Source organism: Apostichopus japonicus, chromosome 9, assembly GCF_037975245.1.
Source record: "Apostichopus japonicus isolate 1M-3 chromosome 9, ASM3797524v1, whole genome shotgun sequence".
Classification (NCBI taxonomy): Eukaryota; Metazoa; Echinodermata; class Holothuroidea; order Aspidochirotida; family Stichopodidae; genus Apostichopus; species Apostichopus japonicus.
Window position 1 is genome coordinate 30,249,994 of NC_092569.1, and position 23,816 is coordinate 30,273,809.

At 34.9% G+C, this 23,816-nt stretch overlaps 1 protein-coding gene across 1 annotated transcript; it reads right to left on the reverse strand.

Moving 5' to 3' along the window:
• Positions 1–7,490: 7,490 nt before the first annotated feature.
• Positions 7,491–22,740, reverse strand: LOC139974301 (uncharacterized). The gene is made up of 10 exons (XM_071981334.1): positions 22,681–22,740; positions 15,496–15,526; positions 14,149–14,321; positions 13,522–13,786; positions 12,449–12,660; positions 11,651–11,860; positions 10,936–11,145; positions 10,125–10,430; positions 9,665–9,926; positions 7,491–8,260 (listed from the first exon to the last, which is right to left on the reverse strand). Exons 1-10 carry the CDS (start codon positions 22,681–22,683, stop codon positions 7,902–7,904), a joined length of 2,031 nt encoding a protein of 676 aa, XP_071837435.1. The 5' UTR covers positions 22,684–22,740; the 3' UTR covers positions 7,491–7,901.
• Positions 22,741–23,816: the final 1,076 nt, after the last annotated feature.

Here is a 23,816-nt window from a genome sequence, read left to right on the forward strand (position 1 = left end):
GAAGAGAGAAATAGGCCTATGGAGCATGAATTTGAACTAAAATAAAAAACATGTGAATTAAAGCTCAATATTTTATAACATGTAATGAAGGATTGTTGTAACGTGTTAGTATGTATCGGTTAAACAGTGGGGTTGGATATTTGAGGGTAACCTTGTGCGCTGACGTTCTGTACATGATATTGAAAAGCTGTATACTCGAAATATGAACAAGTATATTTTTTCCTGGCCACATCATGAAACGGTATTGATTAAAAATTGGTGCGTAGCAAAACATTTTTGAGATGTATAATTGGCTTCGTTTTTAGTATTGTACATGGAAGCAAGTTTTAAAGAGCACAGTTTGTAGGCATAACGGATTCAATGAGAACGTTTTTTTTTCTGAGGCGAAACACAGTTGTCCTTACGCGAAGTTGAAAATACTCAATATTTAAATTAAAGGCTTTCTTACTGAATGTTATTAAGTATTTTAATCCGTGTTTACCTACTTCTTGTGAGATGCTAACACTCAGTGTGTCTTAACATTTAACTTTAGTAAGATTGGCGCAGCAGCATATTGATGCGACTTAGCTTTTAAATCTTGAAACAGTCAGAACATATTCAATAGAGTAATATATATTTAAAAACAAATTAAAAAAATTCAAAGACTTACCATTTTTGTTCCAAACGAGTTCCAAATCGTCAAAACAGTTAAACAAACTTTGACAAATTCTCCATGATTTCGGGTTTGAAGAAATGTCACACTGAAATATATTCGATGAAGGGCAAGATGACAAATGACACAGAGTATCCAGTTAGGTGACCAACACCTTATTGGAATGACCGTAGAAGTATGGATGTCCATTAATGCCATCGTTTTATTTGAAACATGATAATTTGAACAGCTTATACAAGACGTACTGCACATATAGAGTATTCTTTGGCTTGTATGTAAAGAAGACTATTCGACATGCGCAATCCAACTTAATAATATTTACAGCTATTTATATCTTGAGATTTTAGTCAATAGTACAGTAAGCTTCAGTTGCATAATGTTGAATTGTCCTTGCTCCAATAAAGCCATCGTAAACACGTATTGCATAGCTAATGAATATCGTGTCTCTAGTTCCAAGGACAGCAATGGTATTGCAAATTCAATAGCTGTCAATGTATTTAGTTCTTGAAACAAATATCAATTAATAGCGATGGTCACTTTTAATTTATATTACATTTAGCGTGGTGCATGTTGGAGGATTTTGTAGTGGTGTGCCAAACAACGTTCAGGCTACTTAAAAGAGTCAGAATGTTGGTTTTGCTGGTTGTGGTTAAGATGCCTTTTTCGATATTCTTTAGAACCCTTAATAAGTAAATTAAGTTAGCAACGTTACAATTCTTTTGATTGGCAGGAAATATTCAAGAAGTGTCGACTGGATGAAAGGAAGTGTTATTAAAGTACATGGTCTAGTCAGCACTTCATAACATGCATGAACTGGTACACTTTATCGTATAAACCGTGAAATGTACTGTATGAGTTATACAACACTATCAATAATGCATGGAATGATCTACGATTTACACACTGTTTAAATTAGTGTACACTGTACGCACTGTATAATGTAGAATATCATTTAAACACTACGTTAACTAGTCTACACTATACAATGTATGATCTAGTCTACAATAAACACACTGTAAGAACTAGTTTACACTATATGCAAGGTATTATCTGATCTATACTATACCCGATGTGAACTATAGTGTACACTTTACACACTGTATAGACTAGTCTACACTATATGGAATTTATTACCTAGTCCGCACTATACACACTGTATGCAATAGTCTTCACTTTAGTCAAGGTATGATATAGTATAAACTATACACACTGCACGAACTACACACACTGTGAACTATAGTATACACTTTACGCACTGCGTGAACTAGTCCAAAGTATTAACATTGTATGACTTATGTCTACTCTATACACACAGTATGAACAAGCATATACCATACACTATGTATGCATTACGGTGTACAATATACACATTGTACGTACTATTCTACACCATACAACTGTATGAACTAATTTATAGTGCATCTGCACATTATCACCAATAACACACTGCAGGGTTTTCATTTCTATTTTTTGTTTTATCATGTTATTAACACCTCTCAAAGTATATGGTATTCAAGACATCACTAATTCTGCACACAACCCAGCACCTGCTCCCATCTCCCTTCCTCGTTTCAAATTAAATTTTCTGAGGTACTTCCAATTATAGCAGAACATTTTCTAACAATGTGTTTATATATATATATATATATATATGTATATATATATATAATTGTGTACAAATATCTAATTAACACCGTTTCAAATAGTTGTTAAGCGGTATACTGTATGAACAATACTTCCTTGTTGTATTGTGCCTACGTCACATCCTGTTTGCGGGATCGAGTTTTTCCCATCTCATTAAATAACAATGTCAGCTGTTTTATTTAAAGAGGAATTTTGAATAAACTATAGGATTTACATCCATATCTTCTATATACGATAGGTACATAAAGTACATTCGTATCATACTTTGCTTTGACATAAACCTCTTATATATTGAATGGCATCGCTATAGGTGGTTCAAGCAGTTAATTTATTCCTGGCCCGCAGTTCTCATGAGAGTCATCAGGGTTGGTTCCCAACAGTATTAGCCAACGGATGACAACTGCCAGTGATTTTTTAGCATGAATAATTAAATGAGTGCCAGCATGTCTACACCGAAGTATTATTTCAGCGACAATGGCGTAGCCAGAGGTAGATGGAATGTACCCCCTCCCCTATACACACAGGATTTTTAAATTACCTGTCAGAAGTAAAGAAGAAATGTGAGACTTTGTCTATTTGACAAATTTAACAAAGTTTGCTATGCAAAATTAAAAGTTTATCTCGACGGTGAGGGGGTTCAAACTGTATCAATACATTGAATAAATGTTGTTTAACCCCGGTTGTTGGAGTCTAATGTCTCCCTTTGGTGACTTTGCTCATACCGTTTGAATCAAACAAATGTTGTTCTCAAATGTTTTGATTGGAGAAGGTCTCCCTTTATATATATTTCGAGTTGGTTAGTATCATGTTTGATCTCTAGAGTAAGGCAAATATGTCACCAAAACAGAACTAGTATTGTTCGATACAGGTGACAAACGCCTACAGTAGAATCACGACCTTTCTTACCGGTTTCGAACCTGGACATACCATTAACGTCCATAGCATAGGTTAGTGTGTCCGCATATAAAGCAGGAGGCCCGGTTTCGAATCCCTGTGGAGGCTGAAAGTTTTTTCACTGTTCTTGATTTGCGACAGCCTCCACCGGTGTTCGAACCTGGGGTCCCGCTTTATATGCGGACACCCTAACCACTAGGCCATGGACGCTGATTTTAGTTCAGAGGTTCCAAACCGGTAAGGAAGGTCGCAATTCCACTGTAGGCGTTTTGTCACCTGTATCGAACAATACTAGTTCTGTTTTGGTGACATACATATTTTTTTTTAAATTACGTCTTTATTTAACATTTTATGTTAAGGTTTGGCTAATAGAGGGCAGCAGAGCTGGCAAAAGAAGCAGAAGATGAAGTAGTGAAAGCTCAAGAGGCTATAAAACAAGCAAAGAATGCAGAAGATTCGTAATTTGTTCCCATTTTATAAAACCAAATGTGATCAAAGAAGAGACATTAATTCGTTTTTATTAGTTTTTGTAATATTTTATTTTTTTATTTGTTTGCCAGCAACATATAAAAAAAAAATAGAGAAGCAGAAGATGGGATCCCGTCTTAATTGAGAAAAATATCCTGAAATAAGAAGATATCCTTTGAAAGTATTTTCCTAGAAATAAAATAGAAATCGAATCAAGAGTTGCTGAAGTCTTACCAGAGTGCTTAATATCGATTGTTCGTTGTCACATGATGGGATATTTTACCCTGAAGACTGTAAGAATAATTATAATTTTGGTGACGATAAAAGTTACCTTAATACCATACTCACATACTTTGCAAGAAATTAATAGAGGAAATACTAATAAAATGTTTGGGACAGAAAAGAAAGTAAAGTTTGATCATTTTCTACCTTTTCTTTTAATTATAACAGTTAACCATGTTTTGTTTAAAATTAGCCAACATGGTTATGTAAAGTTGAAAACCAAGCGACATATTTTTATTTCCATGATACTTTGAAATCATGTTTCATGTTGATAGCAATGGTTTGTTGATATGATTGACCTTGAATAAGGAAGCAAAGGAAAATGAGAAGGAAACCAAAATGTTCAAAAACATTGGTTTTCAGTTCACAGTTCCTAAATTTTTTGGATCCTTTTAATACTACTTATTTGATTTTATTGCAAACGTTTGTGCAAATTCTTTGTTATTCAACGATCATGTTTAATTCAATTGAATGTCAAACCTTATTTACATCAACATATATAGTGGTGAAATACGATGGTAGTTCATTAGAAACCAGACAATCTGGTATGGGTATCCAGTAGGGTAATGATGATGACTTCTTTACAACAATTAGTGTCTGAAAGACTGTGGCAAAGATAGGTACTTACCCTGAATGCAACTATTTGCAATGCTACTTGTTTAATCTAACCCTAACAGTGTATTGAATGTTGATTGTTTGTGATTGGATGATGACATATTTGTAGCTAAATGAACAAGAATTGATAGTTATTACATTAGCCTCATTTATAGACATAAAACAATTTTTTCCTGGTGTTTATAGCATTGGAAGAAAATGCAAGCACTGATAAGTGAGACTGGAAAGGAAGGCTTAAAAATACGAGTTATGGAAGCTGACCCAAATAAAATACGTCCTGAGACTGCTACCAAAGTGAAAGGCATCCTGTCTGCATTTGACTTGTAACAATTCCGTGATGTCAGCGCTGGGGCTGTTATTTTCTTTGCAGGGGTGAGTTACGTGACCTGCTATGTTGTGTAATAGCACTTTGCGTTACATCATCAAGTTTGTTCCAATGCATAGTGTTAATACAATGTAGCTATTTGGCTTAAACATTCAAATGTCAGTCCATAAATTTGTGTTGAACATATAGTAATTTCAGTCCCCCACCTTCTGCATTCCCCCTCTCCAAAGTATTATTATTTCAATGGTCATATCCATCGTTGGTGACCATACTGATAGGGTCCAAGATGTCCAGTTGTTGTAGTTCATGAAATTAGATAATGTCTTCCAAATATTAATGACATGACAGACTGTGGTCATGGAAATTGCTGAATGAATATTAAATGAATTTTCATAATACAGCTTTCAACAGCATAGTTCTTCTGGCAGAAGCCAGCAGACAGTAATGCCAATGCTTTGAGCAAAAGTTGATTTATTTTATTCCAGGCGTTTAGGATTTTGAATTGTGTGAACTCATAGACTAGTATCATATCTGTCACAATTGACTGTATTCTGAAACGCTAAGTTGATTGTATGTAGTTCCAGATTGCACCACTATATACTACAACGAAATGGCGATTACATGCAATAAAATGTAAGAAACCCTTTGGGTGGTCGTTTATATGAAATTTACGTAATTTGGCTGGAATTTTATCTGGAGAAACTCTACATTCCAGTTTATTGACTGGAGATGTTTATTGTTCATACTAATACAGTGGAATGAACAGTACAAAACATTACTGGTGTATAGTGTTAGAGACAGTGTCAAAAGGCAAATCATTGCAAGTTTGGGTGGTTTGGTGAGGCACAGCGGGTGTGGTTAGGCGAGAGTGGGTAGGGGGAGGGGGACAGGCACTGTTGAGTTTGAAGCTACCATGATTATAAGTTATAAATGGGGTGGCTGTAAGCTTAATGCCAGAAGGGAGATGCTTCATTAGTCTACTGGAATAACCCATTGGCTGACAGGTAAATCATTATTTGCAGTTTGTTAGTCTTATGGGTTACAAAATTCACATCATGTAATATTCTTTCAAATTCTGATATATTCCAAATGTTAATCATCTTTCAGATAGTTATCATATAAATATTCCATTTCATCATAAAACAGTCTTCAGCAACGGAAGAAGATGTCTTGGAGCGTGAGAGGCAAAGGGTAGAAGGAATCACTCCAGCTGAGTTAAAAGGAGGACATAAAAAAATTAAGACAGACATAACTTCTGGATCTCTAACCATTACCATCTGAGTCAAAGCAGCTCACACTAGTGAGTTGGTTAGCTACAGAATAGATCTGGTATGCATTATTGGTCACCTTGATATCCAAAGATATTTCTTTCAATCTTAAAGGATCATAGTCAGTTAGCGAACCGGGTGAATTTGTTTGAAGACGGAGCTGGACGCGTGATTGACTCAAAGTTCACAGAATGGAAACATATTTAACAGGGTATTCTGGTGACAGACAATTGTAAACATATAAACTATTCCACACTGCTAGTTGAAAACCCCATCTCAATATTATGCCTGTGAATGTGAACGTTTTGTCTGGCCAAACCATCAACTACTAGATGAAGTTGGATCACAGTAGGGGTTCTGTGATGTCTTATTTGCAAATGCTCTTTGGAAGCTCTACTTAGACCATTATAATCTTCTTGTTGATTTGTCCTGAAACCTGATTCATTTGGAATGTATGCATAGCTGTCGAAGTTCTCTGTACTTAGAATTACATAAAAATGCATTTTTTTGGTAGAAATATTCTCCTTGTTTGTTTATTCTCATTGATATATTATAAATAAAAACAAAGACATTTGCAGCTGAAGTGTCATGATGACATCATCCATTCTGCTGTTGCCAGATGCATTTACAAAATATCACTGAATTTCAAAATTCATATCTTCACAATACAAAATATGTGGTTTTCACAGTAAGATTCCCCAAAAAACGGCATTTTTGTTCAGCAATCAGTTTTAGCCACCAGAAAGAGTAAAAAAAACCACCGGTTAAGATGCTTTCCAGGAATTCAACTTATATGTAGTGTGATTGGCTGAGGCTGTCATGTGACTTAAACGTTTACTTATGATTGGAGGAAAATATCTTGTCTTTTGCCTCGTGTATGACCGTTTTGTAAGCCACTTCAGTCTCACTGTATACCTTTACTGTGTAAGGTCTCCGTGTGTAAAGGCACGTAAAAATATACTAGAAATTCCACTATTTATATAGGTTTCAACATATTCAATCTGATCAATCCGGCGAAATAAATAGTACGAATCATTATATCTCTCTGTTGGACTGGTTATTCACGCTATTCGTGTCGTCCCTGCCACGCGACCATCGAAATCTGCCTTACCGTACTGGGAATATATATATATATATATATATGCATATGTATGTATGCATATATAAATATATATATATATATATTATATATATATATATATATATATATATATATATATATATATATATATATATATATATATATATATATATATATATATATATATATATATATATATATATATATACTATATATACTTTTTCAAATGCATAGCTGGTGGTTTTCGATATTCTCTAATCCTTTTAAATGTATGACATAATATGTGGGTGTGTGATCCTAGAAGCCAAGAATCATTACGTTTCAACATTCACGCAATTGTTTATTTCCTACAAACTATTTTTTTTTGGTGGGGAGGGGGGTGAGGGTTGGGATGCAAACCATGATAAGAAAAATGGACTTTGATTTTTTTTTTATTCGTTTATGAGACTCATACAATAATCAATTGTAAAATTTTAAACAACAGTAAGCTAGTTAACATTCACAATTTGACAATGATTTCAATTATTGTTATAAATCTTCTCATTCCTTTAAAAAATTAGTCGTCGAATCGCTCTGGTTGGAATTTGTTGTGGTATTTTCTGCTCGAAGATCTTTTTTTTACTTTCTAAGTAAGGCCTGCCATTTTGGGCAATGTGTTATACGGTGTTTTGTCTACACCGGCCGTATTTTCATATCTGTGTATTGCAGGCTGCATCCATAACCGTCCAAACTATAACTACTCCAGTAGATGTTCGTTCCTCGAGTAGAGCCGTCGTAATCTCCGTTGAGGTGAGAATAGGCGCACTGAGCACAGTTGTCGCTGCCATCGGGAAAATAGTCACAATAATAATCATGATTGGGACAGTAATTTCGACAATAAGAAGCAGAATTATACCGTCTACAGTCATAACGGTTGTAGAACCACCAGGCTCCTCGATGTCTCTCAGCACATTCGTAGTTGCTCCATCCATCGTTATCCTCGTTTTCTGTACTGAATTGTGTATTGTTGCTACCAGTCAGACCATCTTTACCTGCAACAGACGACAAAGAGTAAATAAACCGATCAATTGATAAACTTTGAGCAAATCCTACATCGGATACAAGTTGGAGGGCATTGCGTTTTTTGTTATACCAAGATGAACACGTCAGTTCCGTTTTTTTTTTTTTTTTTGCGTGAATTCAATATTTACGATACATGAGTAGGTATTTTGTCTTTGCAAGTACGTTATCATACATTTGTTTTTGTTCCGTTTAAAATACAGTGCCACAACAGGAGCAATATACAGATGGAGAAACTACTTTAGGCAAATGCTTGGGTTTGGTCACTATAGAGTCACTTATATCGTTCTTTATTTTACATTTATTTATCGGCATTTAATTGGCAATACTATTCATTCAATCTTTTATTTGAATCTTATTTCTAAGTCCCCGTCTGATTAGTCTCCTATACTATCAAAACTAGAGTTATATATTTCTTGTGTGTGTCGGTATCAAATCGTATAATTTCTTGAATACTATTATGTGTAATTTAGTTTGCATAACCGAATGTTCATTTCCCTTCATATTCGACCCTGTGCCTGTACCACACATGTTAACTTAGGCTTTCTTCGAATCTGGGTCAGGAGGGGGGATGGGAGGTGGGTGGTGGAGGAGGGGTGTATGAGGTACCTAAATATACCCTTCAAGTTAGGAAAGCAAGGGTATCATTTAAAGATCTAGTCCTGAGTAATCCAAGGTCCCTGTTTTACTGGGCAGGGCAAGAAGGGTGTTAGTTGACATCGATTGTTCATTATTTTTTACCCGATTTTCATAGCACAATGTAATCTTTAGATTTTTCAACCTGAGCTAGCATGTGGAGTATAAACGTAGATTACACTATACACATGAAAGATCATGATATAAACAAGTTTACATGAATAATAAAACCAACATAAAGTGAATTGACTATAAATTTTGGAGCTAACATTGTAACATCTACTGTAATTGTCCCATAGATTGCGTATGACGGTCACTCCTATCATGTTAGGTGCTTGTTACGTGCAAACACGGCGAAGAGACCTGTGTTGCCAATGAACAGCGAATCTTGTCGTCTGCTTCTTATGTCTATTCGCATTGTATACAGTCTTCATAACCTTAGTGCGTTCCAACTGAAGTTCAAACGTTTGAAAGAAAACAGCAATGTTTGGAATTAAAAATTGCTGTGAACATTGAAAACGTATATCATTTAGCCAGGAATGCGGTGGCTATGAGATCAAGACATTAATTGTTTTAAAATGCACATTCAAGGAGTACTACAAGAATAAATTGCTATAGGGGAGCACGTCACATGATCCTCCATGGTTGGCATGTTTTGTTTTGGTCTTCACGCTTCTCCTTATTGACGTAATCGATCCAGATTTATATATGCATCTATGATTAGAATATCAGTTACTCACCTGTATTTCCACTGTGTGATCCAATTGATAGTCGATACTTGTCTGCTTCGTTATTAATACTAAAAGTCGAATATATGGCGTAAAACGATGATGAAGCGGAATCCCTTAGATCAATACGAAGCTGGTATGTTTTCTGGTTGGTCATAGAGTGGATATATTTATTACCTAGCCAGTGGTCATGGTTTTTATTACCGAAACCGTTTTTGTAGTCCAACCAACCAAGATAAAAGTCAACGAAGGCACTCGATCGTCGCTGGAAAACCTATGAAATGGAGAAGTTTTTTTATCCAACAATGTATTTTACATATTTTTATTCGCAAGAGTATTCTGTTTCTTGATATTTTCCTTCAAAAATGGTCAAATTCATCTCAACGACATCTGCAGTGCATCATTTTGAGGAAAGTAAAGTATAATGTAAGTACGTTAAGAATTTTTATCCTTAAATGTTTGCGAAACTCACCGTCCATCCTCCTCCGTTACTTTCCATTTCACAGTAAACCTGAATGCCGCTTGGCCAATCATCGGGGTAAATGGTGTAAACACCATCACTGCGTGTACCGGAAACATAAAGATCGTAGCAATCTTTTGGGATCAATGTGCACGTCACTCCGTCCCCTTCATAGTTTGGATTGCAGTAACATTTACGGACACCGCTCCTCTCAGCACAGGATGCGTGACTACTACACTGGTAACTCGCCTCTATAATTTGGTTGTTTCGGCAAGTTGATTTTCGTGTACATCTTGAATTGACGTAAAAATCGCCAACCTGATGTAGATATTCAGTGAAAAGAAAAACAACAACTAATAAACAAATTAGGATTTGCGGTTGTCACAATGAAATGTACAGGATTTCAACGGTAGGTGGCCAACGAAAAATTCCCCTCAACTGAACCTTTATGAACAGTTTTATGCAGCATATATTGCATTCAACGGCCAATCGCGACCATATATTAGGCAAACAAATAGTTCTAACCGAAAGACTGTGAAAAAGGATCCATGCATTTTGTGCCAGGTTTATAAGTGTATGCACACCCGTAGGAGTGGTCTCATGATTCCCGACTAAACGTAATACATCCCTAAACAGTTTTGTCTAGACTGGCGACAAAAAATGGGTCAACGGCCCCTGCCCAACCACAATGCGCACACCACTCGGTTATCTGTAAATGTAATGTTATCATAGACAAGTATCAATAGTAAAGGTTTCCTTCTAATTATATGGACAATTATTAAGATCAAAGCATCATAAAATGGTCTGAAAGAACCGTACTGACCCCTAATACACTTCCTAGGTCAGCAACGAAGCAGTTGTGGGTGCAGGTCTCTCCGTCTCCTTGGTAGTTTGGATTGCAGTAACAATTACGGACACCGTTTCTCACAGCACAGGTTGCGTGATCACTACACTGGTAACTCGCCTCTATAATTTGGTTGTTTCGGCAAGTTGATTTTCGTGTACATCTTGAATTGACGTAAAAATCGCCAACCTGATGTAGATATTCAGCGAAAAGAAAAACAACAACTAATAAACAAATTAGGATTTGCGGTTGTCACAATGAAATGTACAGGATTTCAACGGTAGGTGGCCAACGAAAAATTCCCCTCAACTGAACCTTTATGAACAGTTTTATGCAGCAAATATTGCATTCAACGGCCAATCGCGACCATATATTAGGCAAACAAATAGTTCTAACCGCAAGACTGTGAAAAAGGATCCATGCATTTTGTGCCAGGTTTATAAGTGTATGAACACCCGTAGGAGTGGTCTCATGATTCCCGACTAAACGTAATACATCCCTTAACAGTTTTGACTAGACTGGCGACAAAAAATGGGTCAACGGCCCCTGCCCAACCACAATGCGCACGCCACTCGGTAATCTGTAAATGTAATGTTATCATAGACAAGTATCAATAGTAAAGGTTTCCTTCTAATTATATGGACAATTATTAAGATCAAAGCATCATAAAATGGTCTGAAAGAACCGTACTGACCCCTAATACACTTCCTAGGCCAGCAACAAAGCAGTTGTGGGTGCAGGTCTCTCCGTCTCCTTGGTAGTTTGGATTGCAGTAACAATTACGGACACCGCTCCTCACAGCACAGGTTGCGTGATCACTACACTGGTAACTCGCCTCTATAATTTGGTTGTTTCGGCAAGTTGATTTTCGTGTACATCTTGAATTGACGTAAAAATCGCCAACCTGATGTAGATATTCAGCGAAAAGAAAAACAACAACTAATAAACAAATTAGGATTTGCGGTTGTCACAGTGAAATATACAGGATTTCAAACAGTTTAGGTGGCCAATGAAAAATTTTATCGAATGATCTAGGTATGGGTTTGAACCTTTTTGAAAGTTTTATGAAGTATTTGAAGCCATCTTTAGTGTAGAGGGCCTAGGAATCCGCTATCAAGAACAAAGGTAGCCGTCAAATGTTGCATTTAACGGCTTATTACAGCATTACACTAGGCCTGCAATTAGTTGTAAACGCAAGACTGTGGTATGAAGTATCCATAAAATTTGTGTAAGGTTTATAATGGGATGAACACCCATAGGTCTTATCTTCCCTACTACATGTAATACGTCCCTCGACTGACAGTTTTGCATGGACTGGCCACGATGGTGGGGTCCATGCCCTTGCCTAACCGCAATGTTCGCGCTACTCGTGTATCTGTAAATGTGGTGTGATAATCAACAAGTTTAAATAGTAAAATTTTTTTTTTTCTAATTACATGGACAATGAATTAGGAGAAAAGCATTTCAAATGTCCTAAAAGAACCGTACTGACCGGTAATACACTTCCTTTTTCATCAACGAAGCAGTTACATTGATTCAGAGGGATGCATTGCTCTTGATGTCTCAGATAATCACCGACGCAAACACATTGCTCTGTTTCTTTGCGAGAGGTAGCCGAGATGCAAGTGTTGGGGTCATCGCAAGTCCTCTCACAGGTCTCATTGCTAAATATCTCATTTTCTGGACACCATTCAATCTTTGATTCTAGAAAACAGGAAAGGAAAATACTAGTAACCTGATACAGTCACGACGAATATGACATGTGGCAAACAATAGCTTTTTGTCATTACTCAAATACGTGGCTGTCAGAAGGTTAATGGAAAGCAACACACATTCAGAAGCAGTTCGAATGAATCCAGAACATTTTTAAATCAGGTTGTGGTCGTTCCTTTATTCACATTGATGTGAATACTTATTGGACATTACGAGATAACACCCCATCAATTGTGGTACAACTGGTTTGAAACCAAAAAGTCATAGCTTCTGTTTCAGAGTTTCCCTCGGTGTAAGTATACTGCTTTCTGACAACAAAGATAATTAATAACAACATCAAATTTCTTTTGCGTTGGTTGCGCTGGTGAAACTGGGAGACGTACCTGCTTTCGGTGTCAACTTTCTGTTGAACAAATGTTAGATACGGTTCCTTGTTCAGAGCCAAGGTTAGTGTCAAGTACGCAGTAGTCTTGTAGTGAGTGCGTAATCACACTTTAGCTTGAGGAGGCATTTTGGAAATCTATAGTATAGAAACTAATGCAATATTAAGTATATGAACACGCGCTTAGAGCTTGCACTCGCACTCATGTTCTTTTCATCTTGTAACCGACACTATATGTATGGTAGCGCGCTAATACTCGCTGGTATATTATATGTATACTCTTAATATATGTACTGTGGCAGTTTCTTCAAACTAAGAAAACATATTTGACGTGTCAAGTTTACTTCCAAAAGATCCATTCGTTTTTAGAATAAACCTTTCAGTTTATGCACGTTTACTTTTGACATTTAATAAACAATTTTGTTTATTATTTTGGCTTTAAATTTAACAAGAATGTAAAAGACACTTACCATCTGATATTACGAATCTACCTAAACTTGATATATAATATTTTCCCCATTCATCTGAGATACGAAAATCGTCGTATGTTACATAGTAAGTGTCTCCATCAATGTTCTCAAAGTCCATCCTCAGTTGGTACCGCTTTTGATTTGTTAAGTAGGCAATTTTCTCATTTCCGATCCAAAACTCACTCCTTTGAAAGCCAAAGCCATTTCTGAAGTCTTTCCAACTTCTATTAAAGTTGACAGAATCCAATCTTCGTCGCTGTAGTACCTACAAAGAATATCAAAGAAGTTAAGCATTAACTAGGACGTGACTGAATAATCATTATTCGTTCCCTTCTGCAATGCGATTTGTTGCTAAAAATTATTACGCATAAATAAGAACTTTTATTTCTAACTTCAGTTTGTAGTGTGTAGGCTAGAGGTTTATATTTATCGTGGAAGAAGAGCCACACTGACCTTAAATGTCAAAATATATAAAATCATTGATTTAACTTTCGTTTCGATAACAATTTCAGGATTGTATTTGAAATAACGATTTTATTACATCGCTATATATTACTGTATGTAAAATTGGAGTTAATTTGTACAAAACTATCTAAAGTTGAATGGACATCAAGTAATCAGCCATACCGTCCATCCACCAGTATCAAAATCATTATCACAGTAAGCCTCAAACGGTTCCGGATAGCCATCTGGTTTAATAAGGTACACTGCAGATGTATTGTAGGTAGAGGAACAGCTATTCAATACTTCTTTGCAATCTCTCGGATACTCAGGTTGTTGAAAAACAAAGTATGAAGAACCTGGATGGAAATTAAAACAAAGTTAACATTTTATTGCGACTAAAAATAATTTCAGCTATCGAAAATATTGCCTAAGATGTTTCATCTTGGTTGCCTCTCTCCACCCAGGGGGTAAAATGATACCTGCATATACGTAGAAGGCGGGGAGGTGACGGGCGGTATGGGGGGGGGCGTAGCCACCAAACCATGTTTTTGGTGAAAATTCGGGCAATATGCTGAGAATTTTGCATTGTAAAAAATAAATTGCAATGTGTTTTTCAATGGTTAAACTTGTATTATTATCATTGTAACGACCCCCCCCCCCCCAATATTAAAAATATGGAAGGGTAAAAACTCGGCAAATGATTGTATGGAATTGGCATGCGATGTAATAACCGACTCATACCTATATGGTATGCACATTAACTTGTTGAACGCGCGCGGAGCGCGAAAAGTGTTGGTTATATTTTTCGGGCAAGACGTTACAGCCCCCCCCCCCCCTCAAATCAAATAGGGCTCCTATACGCCTATGCCTGTGAGGCAGCTTGTCATTGGGCGCAATTTATTATTAATATTATTATTGTAAACCGTCTGTAAAGCGCTTTGAAACCCATTGCTGTTATAAAGCGCTACATGAATCGATTATTATCATATCATTAGTATCATAATATTCTGAGCCAATTCTAAGAGAAGGGGTTTCGTTATGATGAGAGTAAAGGTAATACATCCGTTTTAATGCCAACTATTACTCAACAACCATATAGTGGAAGATATCGCTACTAAAATTAAATGAGGTAATCATTTTTGAAATATCAGATGTAAATGTTTTGAAGCATCAGTTTTGATTATTTTTCAGCCTGCAATGGAAATACAAAGACGAAGTAAACGTCTCGAAGAAAACAGGCAAATCCCATTTGCTTAACGTACCTGAGAAAATATCGATGAATCACTAAGGATGTGAAGAGATCGAAAATATACGTCTCAGAGGAAATCAACCTCGTAATAGATATTCGGAAATAGTGTCACGATTGAAAAACAAAACGTCTAGAGCGACCACTAAAAAGAACCAAAATTACCAGCCCTTCAAGTTAACCAACTGAGGTGTTAACGTTTATAATATATACATCAGTGATGTAACTTACAGAGGTTACTTCTTATTGTAAGATAAATCATACAATATAAATAATACACTTACCTGAAAATCTTCCCTCGGCACGGACGATTCCCTGTGTAATAAAAGACATTTACTGAATACATTACAAGACATACAGAGTATTGCAGTCAACACTAAGCAGGATCAGATAAAATCAGGTCGAAGGAAAGAAAGAGCATTTCGCAAACTAGTCCAAAATATGTTAGTTTAATACAAGCATAATCCATATAAACTTTGGTAAATTAACTGGATCACCACTTTTAATGATGTTTACCTTTTGTCTATATTCCATATCTGATTTACAGGTCAATAATCACTTACAGAGTACAACTTTCTTCCAGGAAACATTAGATTATTGGCATTTCCCGGTTTTACAGCTACTCTGGCACATGATACGTAAGTTCACGTAAAGAACAAAGGCAATAGCTGGCTGCTTCCTTAAACAGCTTTGTTCTTTAATGCAGACAGATGTTCTTTGTTCAAGTTATATTTTGACATTAGAACATTTCAGACATGATGTGTAACACATTTGTGTTGAACAGTCCTTAGTAATATATGGGATCATTTACATCGTCCTATAGCTATTCTTTTTGGACTAAGATTACCGTGTCTTGATACTTACTGTGCACAATGAAATTCTGAGATTTGAAGGTGTCATTTTACTTGTAAGGTAAGTTCATAGCCATAGATTTTTATATCTTACTAATTAGACAATTGTAGCATCGATGCAGAAACTCAGCTAACATTCTATTTGAAAGTTTGTTTTCTAGTGTTGCCGATAACACCAATATCGGATTTGGCCGATATCCGATATTTCAACCCTAATATTGACCCCATACCAATACCGATATTTTTAAACAACCAGAATGTAGGTCAAATTGCACTTTAATTCATGCTTTAATACATAAAGTATCAACATTATAATCGGCTATCGTAAGTTATTATCGTTTGCACAACTCACAAACAGTAACCACTTGATAACACCCTTGTGCCTATCCTATAATACTAGCCCCAACCTCTTTTGTAAAGAACGATCATATTCCCCACCAAGATGATATGCAAGAAACTTTGTGCTAGCATTTGTTTCTTGGAAAAATCAAGCTCATTCTTCCTGTTACTTCTTTTGAACGATTTTCTTAGCAAAAAAATGTTAAAAGATGACATCGTGCAATGAATAAAACTGACTTCATGTAGAAAAGACATTAGCGTATCCTGGCTAAGAACTTTCACTACTCTTTGTTAACCAAAACCACAACATTTTCTCTTCTTTGTTTTAGCTTAGTTACAAAGTATATCCTATCATTAGCCTGTTCTACTGACAACAAAGCCTAGCCAAAATAGCAATGCCTCGTCTTGTTCAATTGTTTAATACACCAGCCAGACTGGTAAAATTTACTCTAAAGCGCGACAGAGACTGCTATGTACGTAACGTTGAGTGGTCTGGCTGGTCTGCTTACAGATCGTTATATCATTAGATCGGTAAATATTTTTCAGAACTTGCGACATGCTTGTTTGACCAGCTAGAACAGATTAATCAATCATCGCAAGAAACAAAAAGTGGCTTTGTTGTGGGGGAAAAAAACAAGGATATGTTCAATATCGGTTTGCCGTTATTGGCAATGAGGCTAACTTTTACCGATACCAATATGCGGCCGATATTGCAAATATCGGCCGATACCGATATCACAAACGATTATCGGCGAAACACTAGTTTTGATTGACACTATTTCTGAGCAGTTTTCCCATCTCCTTTTTTCCTCCTTATGTTTTCTTCTTAGCCGAAATAGTTTGTTGCAATGTTAGAAAGTTGAATTTCTTCAAAGTGGAAACTCTATCACGAACTTACTAAATGCAATTGATCTATGTACTTATTGCTAGGAATAAATATGGGGAATATGCTCCATGGCAAAGAACCAACAGCATTGTACTTCGTAATTTATGTTCATGCAATAATAGCACGAAAACGTAAAAAAAAAAATCCTCTGCTAAAGCTGCTAAAATGTTGTGGATATTACGTTTGAACTCTGCTAACCCAAATTTGCTAACGGAAATTGTACACATACCATTAAGAACGACCTACAACTTGTTTACACAATTGACGTTCCACAGAAAAACTTTAAAGAGCAGAAATCGGAATCGGCTACAGCAGTATAGGTTATTCTCACACGTATTACACACACCATATTGTGGAAATTTCAACTTGGAAATCTGTAGTCATTTTTACAGAGAATGACATCGAACTAGACTGGAAGTCTGATTAACAAGTAAATTTTTGACTTGGTCAAGTTTTTCACGGGTGGAAGTGTGCCCCAGAATGACGGGAAATTAAGATGGACGACATTTTGCTACTAACATCAAAACGCATTCTAGTCATGGACACTAAAAGTTTGAAAAACAAATAACTCATGACTAAAATTTCCTAGTGTAACATTGCTGTGCCATTGGGGGTAAGAATAGTTTCTTGTTTGGTAATTCCGAATAACACTGACATAGACATATTAGAACAGCCGAGAATATCACAGTTCAAATCTTATGAAAAGACGATGTTATCTGTCAAGACCAACATATATTGTATAGCATTCCTAGGAGATGAAGTAAATTAAGACAATGCTCTGAATTAACAAGAAAATCAAGCTTTAGATCAATTATGAAATTTTATCAGTTCTCTGATGTTTTTCGTCTCCATCATATTTGTAAAAATGCTTGAAAACAATGTTTGCACATGGGTCATCATATCAATAGTTTTAACACATCCAACACATCAAGAGTTACGTTTTGGCACGATTTAGTATCCTTCTAGAATAATATGGCCAAGGGTACAGCAAATGGTATTACATTAACCAAAAGTCATGAAAACTAAAATGTACATTTTATATTTTGCTGTTGCCAACAGAGTAAAGTACACAATATAATAATATCCACAAAGAGATTGAATCGGGCAAGGCCATTTCTTTGGGATAGAGCCAATTTATTTTTTCGTCAATAATGTTACTATAAGCAATGACTGTGAGCGACGTTGTATCTGTATACAGCATTCTGTTTATTGTCACTGTCTGCTGATTACCACGTATCGTTTCTTTCCCTTGAATATAATGTTCGTTCGAACGATAGTCACTACATATCATATGGAGGAATTTAATTACATATCTTTCAACATATCAGTAAAACGAAAGTTTTTTTTTTAAGCGAATTATTACCAAACAAGGAGTATTAATAAATTTTATGAAAATACTTTCTAGTTTTTGCAACGTGTTAGAAAAGAGACATTTAAATACAGTGTAACAGATTTTATGTTGTTTTATTTGTGAAAGTCTATCATCCGTGTTTTTTAAGTATGGGATTTTCCTTTCTTGTACTGAGTTATTATACATATTACTGTAAACGGCAAACGACAAACGAAACGTTAAGTTATTTACTACAACGACCAGCCACATGGTATAATGAAGGGCAGGTGTGAGTCGGGTAGGAGGGAGTGTTTGAGGGCAGCAAAGAGGGAGAGTATGGGTGGGGAGTGGTGACTACTCCCATCGTAACCATGTTATAGATGGAGTACATTGGCAGTGGTCCTATTCTAAGAAGTATGGTTATTAAGTATGAAAGACGACATATATCTTTGCGTTGGTTTTACATTTAATTCCTGTATTAAAATATAGACTATTAAACGTTAGAAGTATATTTGCATGATTGCCACGACTTTATGGAGTATCTTGTTTGAAACTTAAAGTAAACTACGGTATTTGTGATTAGAGAATTAACAGATAACTTCAAGTATCATGAATATCTGCCTTTCTCGTCGTAGCTTATTTCCAGGATATACGTTAACACCTTATAAATTATATCGCACAGCTGTAGTTAATATATGCATCAAATGTGTAAGTTTTTAGACGGTAAACTAGCCTTTAAAATTCCAATAGTTGACAAAAACATCTCTCTGGATTGTCATTAGTATGTTGATGAATATGGTTGTGTTAAAAGGAATTGTTTTCAATAAAAATGAAATGTAATTTAATTTTTGGTGCACATTTTCTCGCTCCAATTATGTTGTATTACTTGTTCTCTACTTAGTGTTACTATTATAGATTATTCCTAAGTAACAAAATAGAAAAGAAAAAAAAGCTATATATTAAAAAGTATAATTATTTAAAGACAAGCAACCAGAATGAGCATCAGGTTATTTTTAAAATGTTAGAAATGTTTTCTGCATCTGCACTGAGTTATTTCGCTAGTAATTTGGTCTTTAGATATTTTCATGATTGGGTGAGATTTTAGATCTGCTTGTCGCACTATGTCCAGAATATGGCTACTATTTGAAGCTTTAATGTAACAAAACTGATTTAATAGAAGAAAAAAATAAAATTATTCCGTGAAATTGATTTATTTCATAAATCATTTATACAGCTTTTAAACAGTTTTCTTTCTCTTACTTTTTGTCTGGATTTATGACACAAAGACTTAAGAAACAGCTTACTACGCTTTTGTTTTGAGTATTATTTTATGCATATAACTGTATCCGCCTTTAGACTTCAAATTGTCCCTGTGTAATGATTGGTTTTAAAACTTCAACGAGACAATCGAAACTAAGTACAAACTAATGATTATTTTAAATTAATCAAAAATTGCAATATATAAGATCTTATTAAACAGCTTATACGTATAAGTGACGTCTATTCCATGAAAATCGACTTTCAATTTGTTTAATCATCTATTTTATTCAATTAAAGATCGTACAAACCAGTAATATTTTTAAACAATGCTCTTACAATACTATTAGTTGTAGATTATCATTACCAAATCGCTACTGCTTACTAGACTTCGACGTTGTAGCACATTTTATTATTATAGCGCGACACGTAAATCAGAAATACACAGTTGAACAAGTCGCACACTTTCGACAAAAAAATACTTTATAGGTGTTTCATTTTAACTCAGTAGTAACTAAACAGAAGCTTAGAAAAGCACGATGTTCATAAAATTAAGTTTGATAAAGGTTTTTTTTAATTGTATTCTGAACTTAATTTATTGAAGGAAATATGAGCATATTTAGTGATGCACACATTTTCTGTTACTTTTTGATTTAGGTAAGGATATATCAAAATATCTCAATTAAGTTTCCAATTCACAATCAAAATCTTATTTTCTTCCTTTCAGTTTTTCCCGTTAAATTGGTATTGAAATACGACTGAATTCTGAGTCTGTACCAATAAGTTACCTCTGGTTGAGTTATACTACTTCTCGTCATGACATAATCATTGAGAAAATAACTGTGATCTCTAATTTTGAAATCCATCTTATTTAACTGTCATTTGTAAAGGCATGTGATAGCATTTTATTTACAAACTTGATCATTTCAATTAAAATAAACGAACATATGTTACATATTCTGCTCTACTATCCATCATCTTAAAAATAGCCGGAGTTTTGGGATTAGGTTTCTGGGAATTTCTAACAATATATTCTTACTGAAGAAAAAAGGGGAAACACCGAAAGAGAGAAAAATTTGAAGCTAGCCACTCAAATCGCTGTAGACATTACTAAAGATCGCGTACCATACTATTCTTTCGTTAAACCAATTTAAATCCAAAACGCAGTGCCTGAAAACAGCCGTAGCACTCAGAAAAAAAAAAAGATTCGTATTTTTGACATTGTGGAAGTCTTTTTTTCTTTGATAATTCGTTCCGCAATAAATCCGTGTAACCCAAGTTTACTATTTTCAACATTAATTTCGTATATGTCATTTATTTTTAATTCCCATAAATTTTAAATTAGATTGACGTGTATACCAGTTGGATTTATGCTACTCAACATTGTTTCTTTGAATATATACATGTACAAGACTAGTGATCATAATGTTCTTATTTTCAAAATACATGTCAAAATTACTTTATTTTTGTCGCAGGCTGTTTTCAAACATTGCTACACAAAAAAACGATATATGTTAAAGAGATCTCTATGAGCATGTGAAGGAAGTAAATATTTAGGTGCTCTTTAGAAATTCTGAGAATATCGCGTTTGGATGATATTTTACAGCAATATAATCAAACTTAAAACTGAGTATTGCTTCAAATTTGATTAAACTTGCAACACACTTTTAAGTTTAAAGGATGTACATTATCATTATAGTTTTGTTCACATTTGCTAACCAACTGTTGACTATTTGAAATGGAAGTTAATTAGGCATCTTTGCGATTGAATTATGGCATAGAAATGTTTTGTTTATAGATTAGTCAACGCAGATGTTGCTTTAATGTATTCATAAGGATAACTTGAACAAAGACAAACAATAAAGTGTCTGTTCGGAAATCATATCAAAATAACAGAACTGATGAAGTTGCCTTCATACAGATGAGAACTAACTTATCGTATGCAATTTATGTTGAAAAATAAAATAAAAGCAAGGCATTATAAATAATGAAAACACAAAGAAATTGAAACTGTTTAACCATACAAAGAATACCGAGTAACGCTCTGTGTCGATAGGGAATCTCATTCTTGGATTTTGAGCAAGAAGATACTTTGAATCTAGAAAACATGAATGTTATAGTTAAGTTTTTATTTATCGCTGAAATAAATGATTTTTTTTAGTTGTCGTACTCGTAACCAAATTATGGAGCATACATTTATAAACTAGAATGATCTACATGTGAATTTAAGCTCAGTAATTTATAACATGTATTGACAGAGTTTTGTAACGTGTTGGTTTATATCTGTGAAAGGTGTGGTGACTTAGGAGGGGAACTTTGTGAGCTGATCTACTGTAAAGGATATACTCAAAAGTTTGAAAAGATAACAAAAAATCATGGCCATATCACAAAACGTGATTGATTTTTAAACATTGGCGTGTTAAGAACACCGTTGAGATGTATGAATTTGCTTTCCTTCTAAGTATTTTACATGTGAGCAAATTTTAGAGAATACTGTATTTAGGCATAAGAGAACCAAATAGAACTAATTTATTTATTTTTTCTTCAATGTTTGTGGTTAAAGACGTTCTATTTTATGTTGAAACACTGTTGTCCTATCGCGAAGTTATGAGTATTTTAAATTTAAGGCCTTCTTACTGAATATTTTCCTATTTCTTGGAAGATGCTAACACTTCAGTTTGTCGCATCATTTAATATTAACAGAGTTAGCTCAACAACACACTAACGCAACTTATGTTACTTTAGAAACAGTCAGAAGATATTCACTGGTAAAATACAAAATATATTAAATAATAGAAAGACTTACCATTTCTGTTCCAAACGAGTTCCAAATCGTCAAAACAGTCAAACAAACTTTGAAAAACGCTTCCATGATTTCGAGTTTGTATAAATGACACTCGAAAATATATTCGATGAAATGCAAGATGACAAATGACACAGAGCATCAAGTTAGGGTTGACCAACGCCCTATTAAATTACCGTAGTAGTATGGATGTCCATTAGTGCCATCGTTTTATGTGAAATGTGATTTGGTGAACAGCTTATACAGATGTACTGCACATCTAAAGTATTATTAGCTTGTATGTAAAGAAGACTATTCGACATGCGCAATCCAACTTAATATTATTTACAGCTGTTTATATCTTGAAATTTCAGTCAATTGAACATTAAGCTTCAGTTGCATCATGCTGAATTGTCACTGTTCCGATTACAATGTTCAGTTTTAAATTATATTACGTTTAGTGTGGTTCATGTTAAAGGTTATGTAGTTGTTTGTCAAGCGTCGTCTATGCTACCAAGCCGTCGAAAAGAGTAGGAATGTTGATTTGCCTGTTCTGGTTTAGCTGCTATTATCGATGTTTGAGAACATTTTATAAGTTATTACATTAGCTAAGTTACTGCGCTTTTTGCTGGAAGATAAATTAAAGAAGAATCGAAAGGGCATGAAGTGATACTATTAATCAGCACTATATAACATGCATGAACTAGTTCCATGCATCTTATATACCGTGAAATATACTGTATGATCTATTCTACACTATCAATATGTATGTACAAATATCTTATAACACAGTTTGGAACATTCGAAATTTTGCAGTGGTAAGCCATATGAACAATACTTCCTTGTTTTATGATACGTCACACCCTGTTTACAGATCGAGTATCCTCACATCTGATTGCATTAACACGTCAGCTGTCCACTGGGCTTTGACTGGATTTTTATTGACTGTAAGACTTACAACAATAATGCCTGTACATTATTGATAAAAGAGCTTTTGTAATTTTGGTACACTGATATCATACTTTTTGGATGTACACCTCCCTTTTCTAAAATTTTTTTTTTTCATTAGCTGAGGCGTAGCTGTAGTTTATTTGGAGGCGTAGAACTACTTTATATGCGTAGCTATGTAGGAGGGGTATTTAACCGTCTCCCCGTTTATG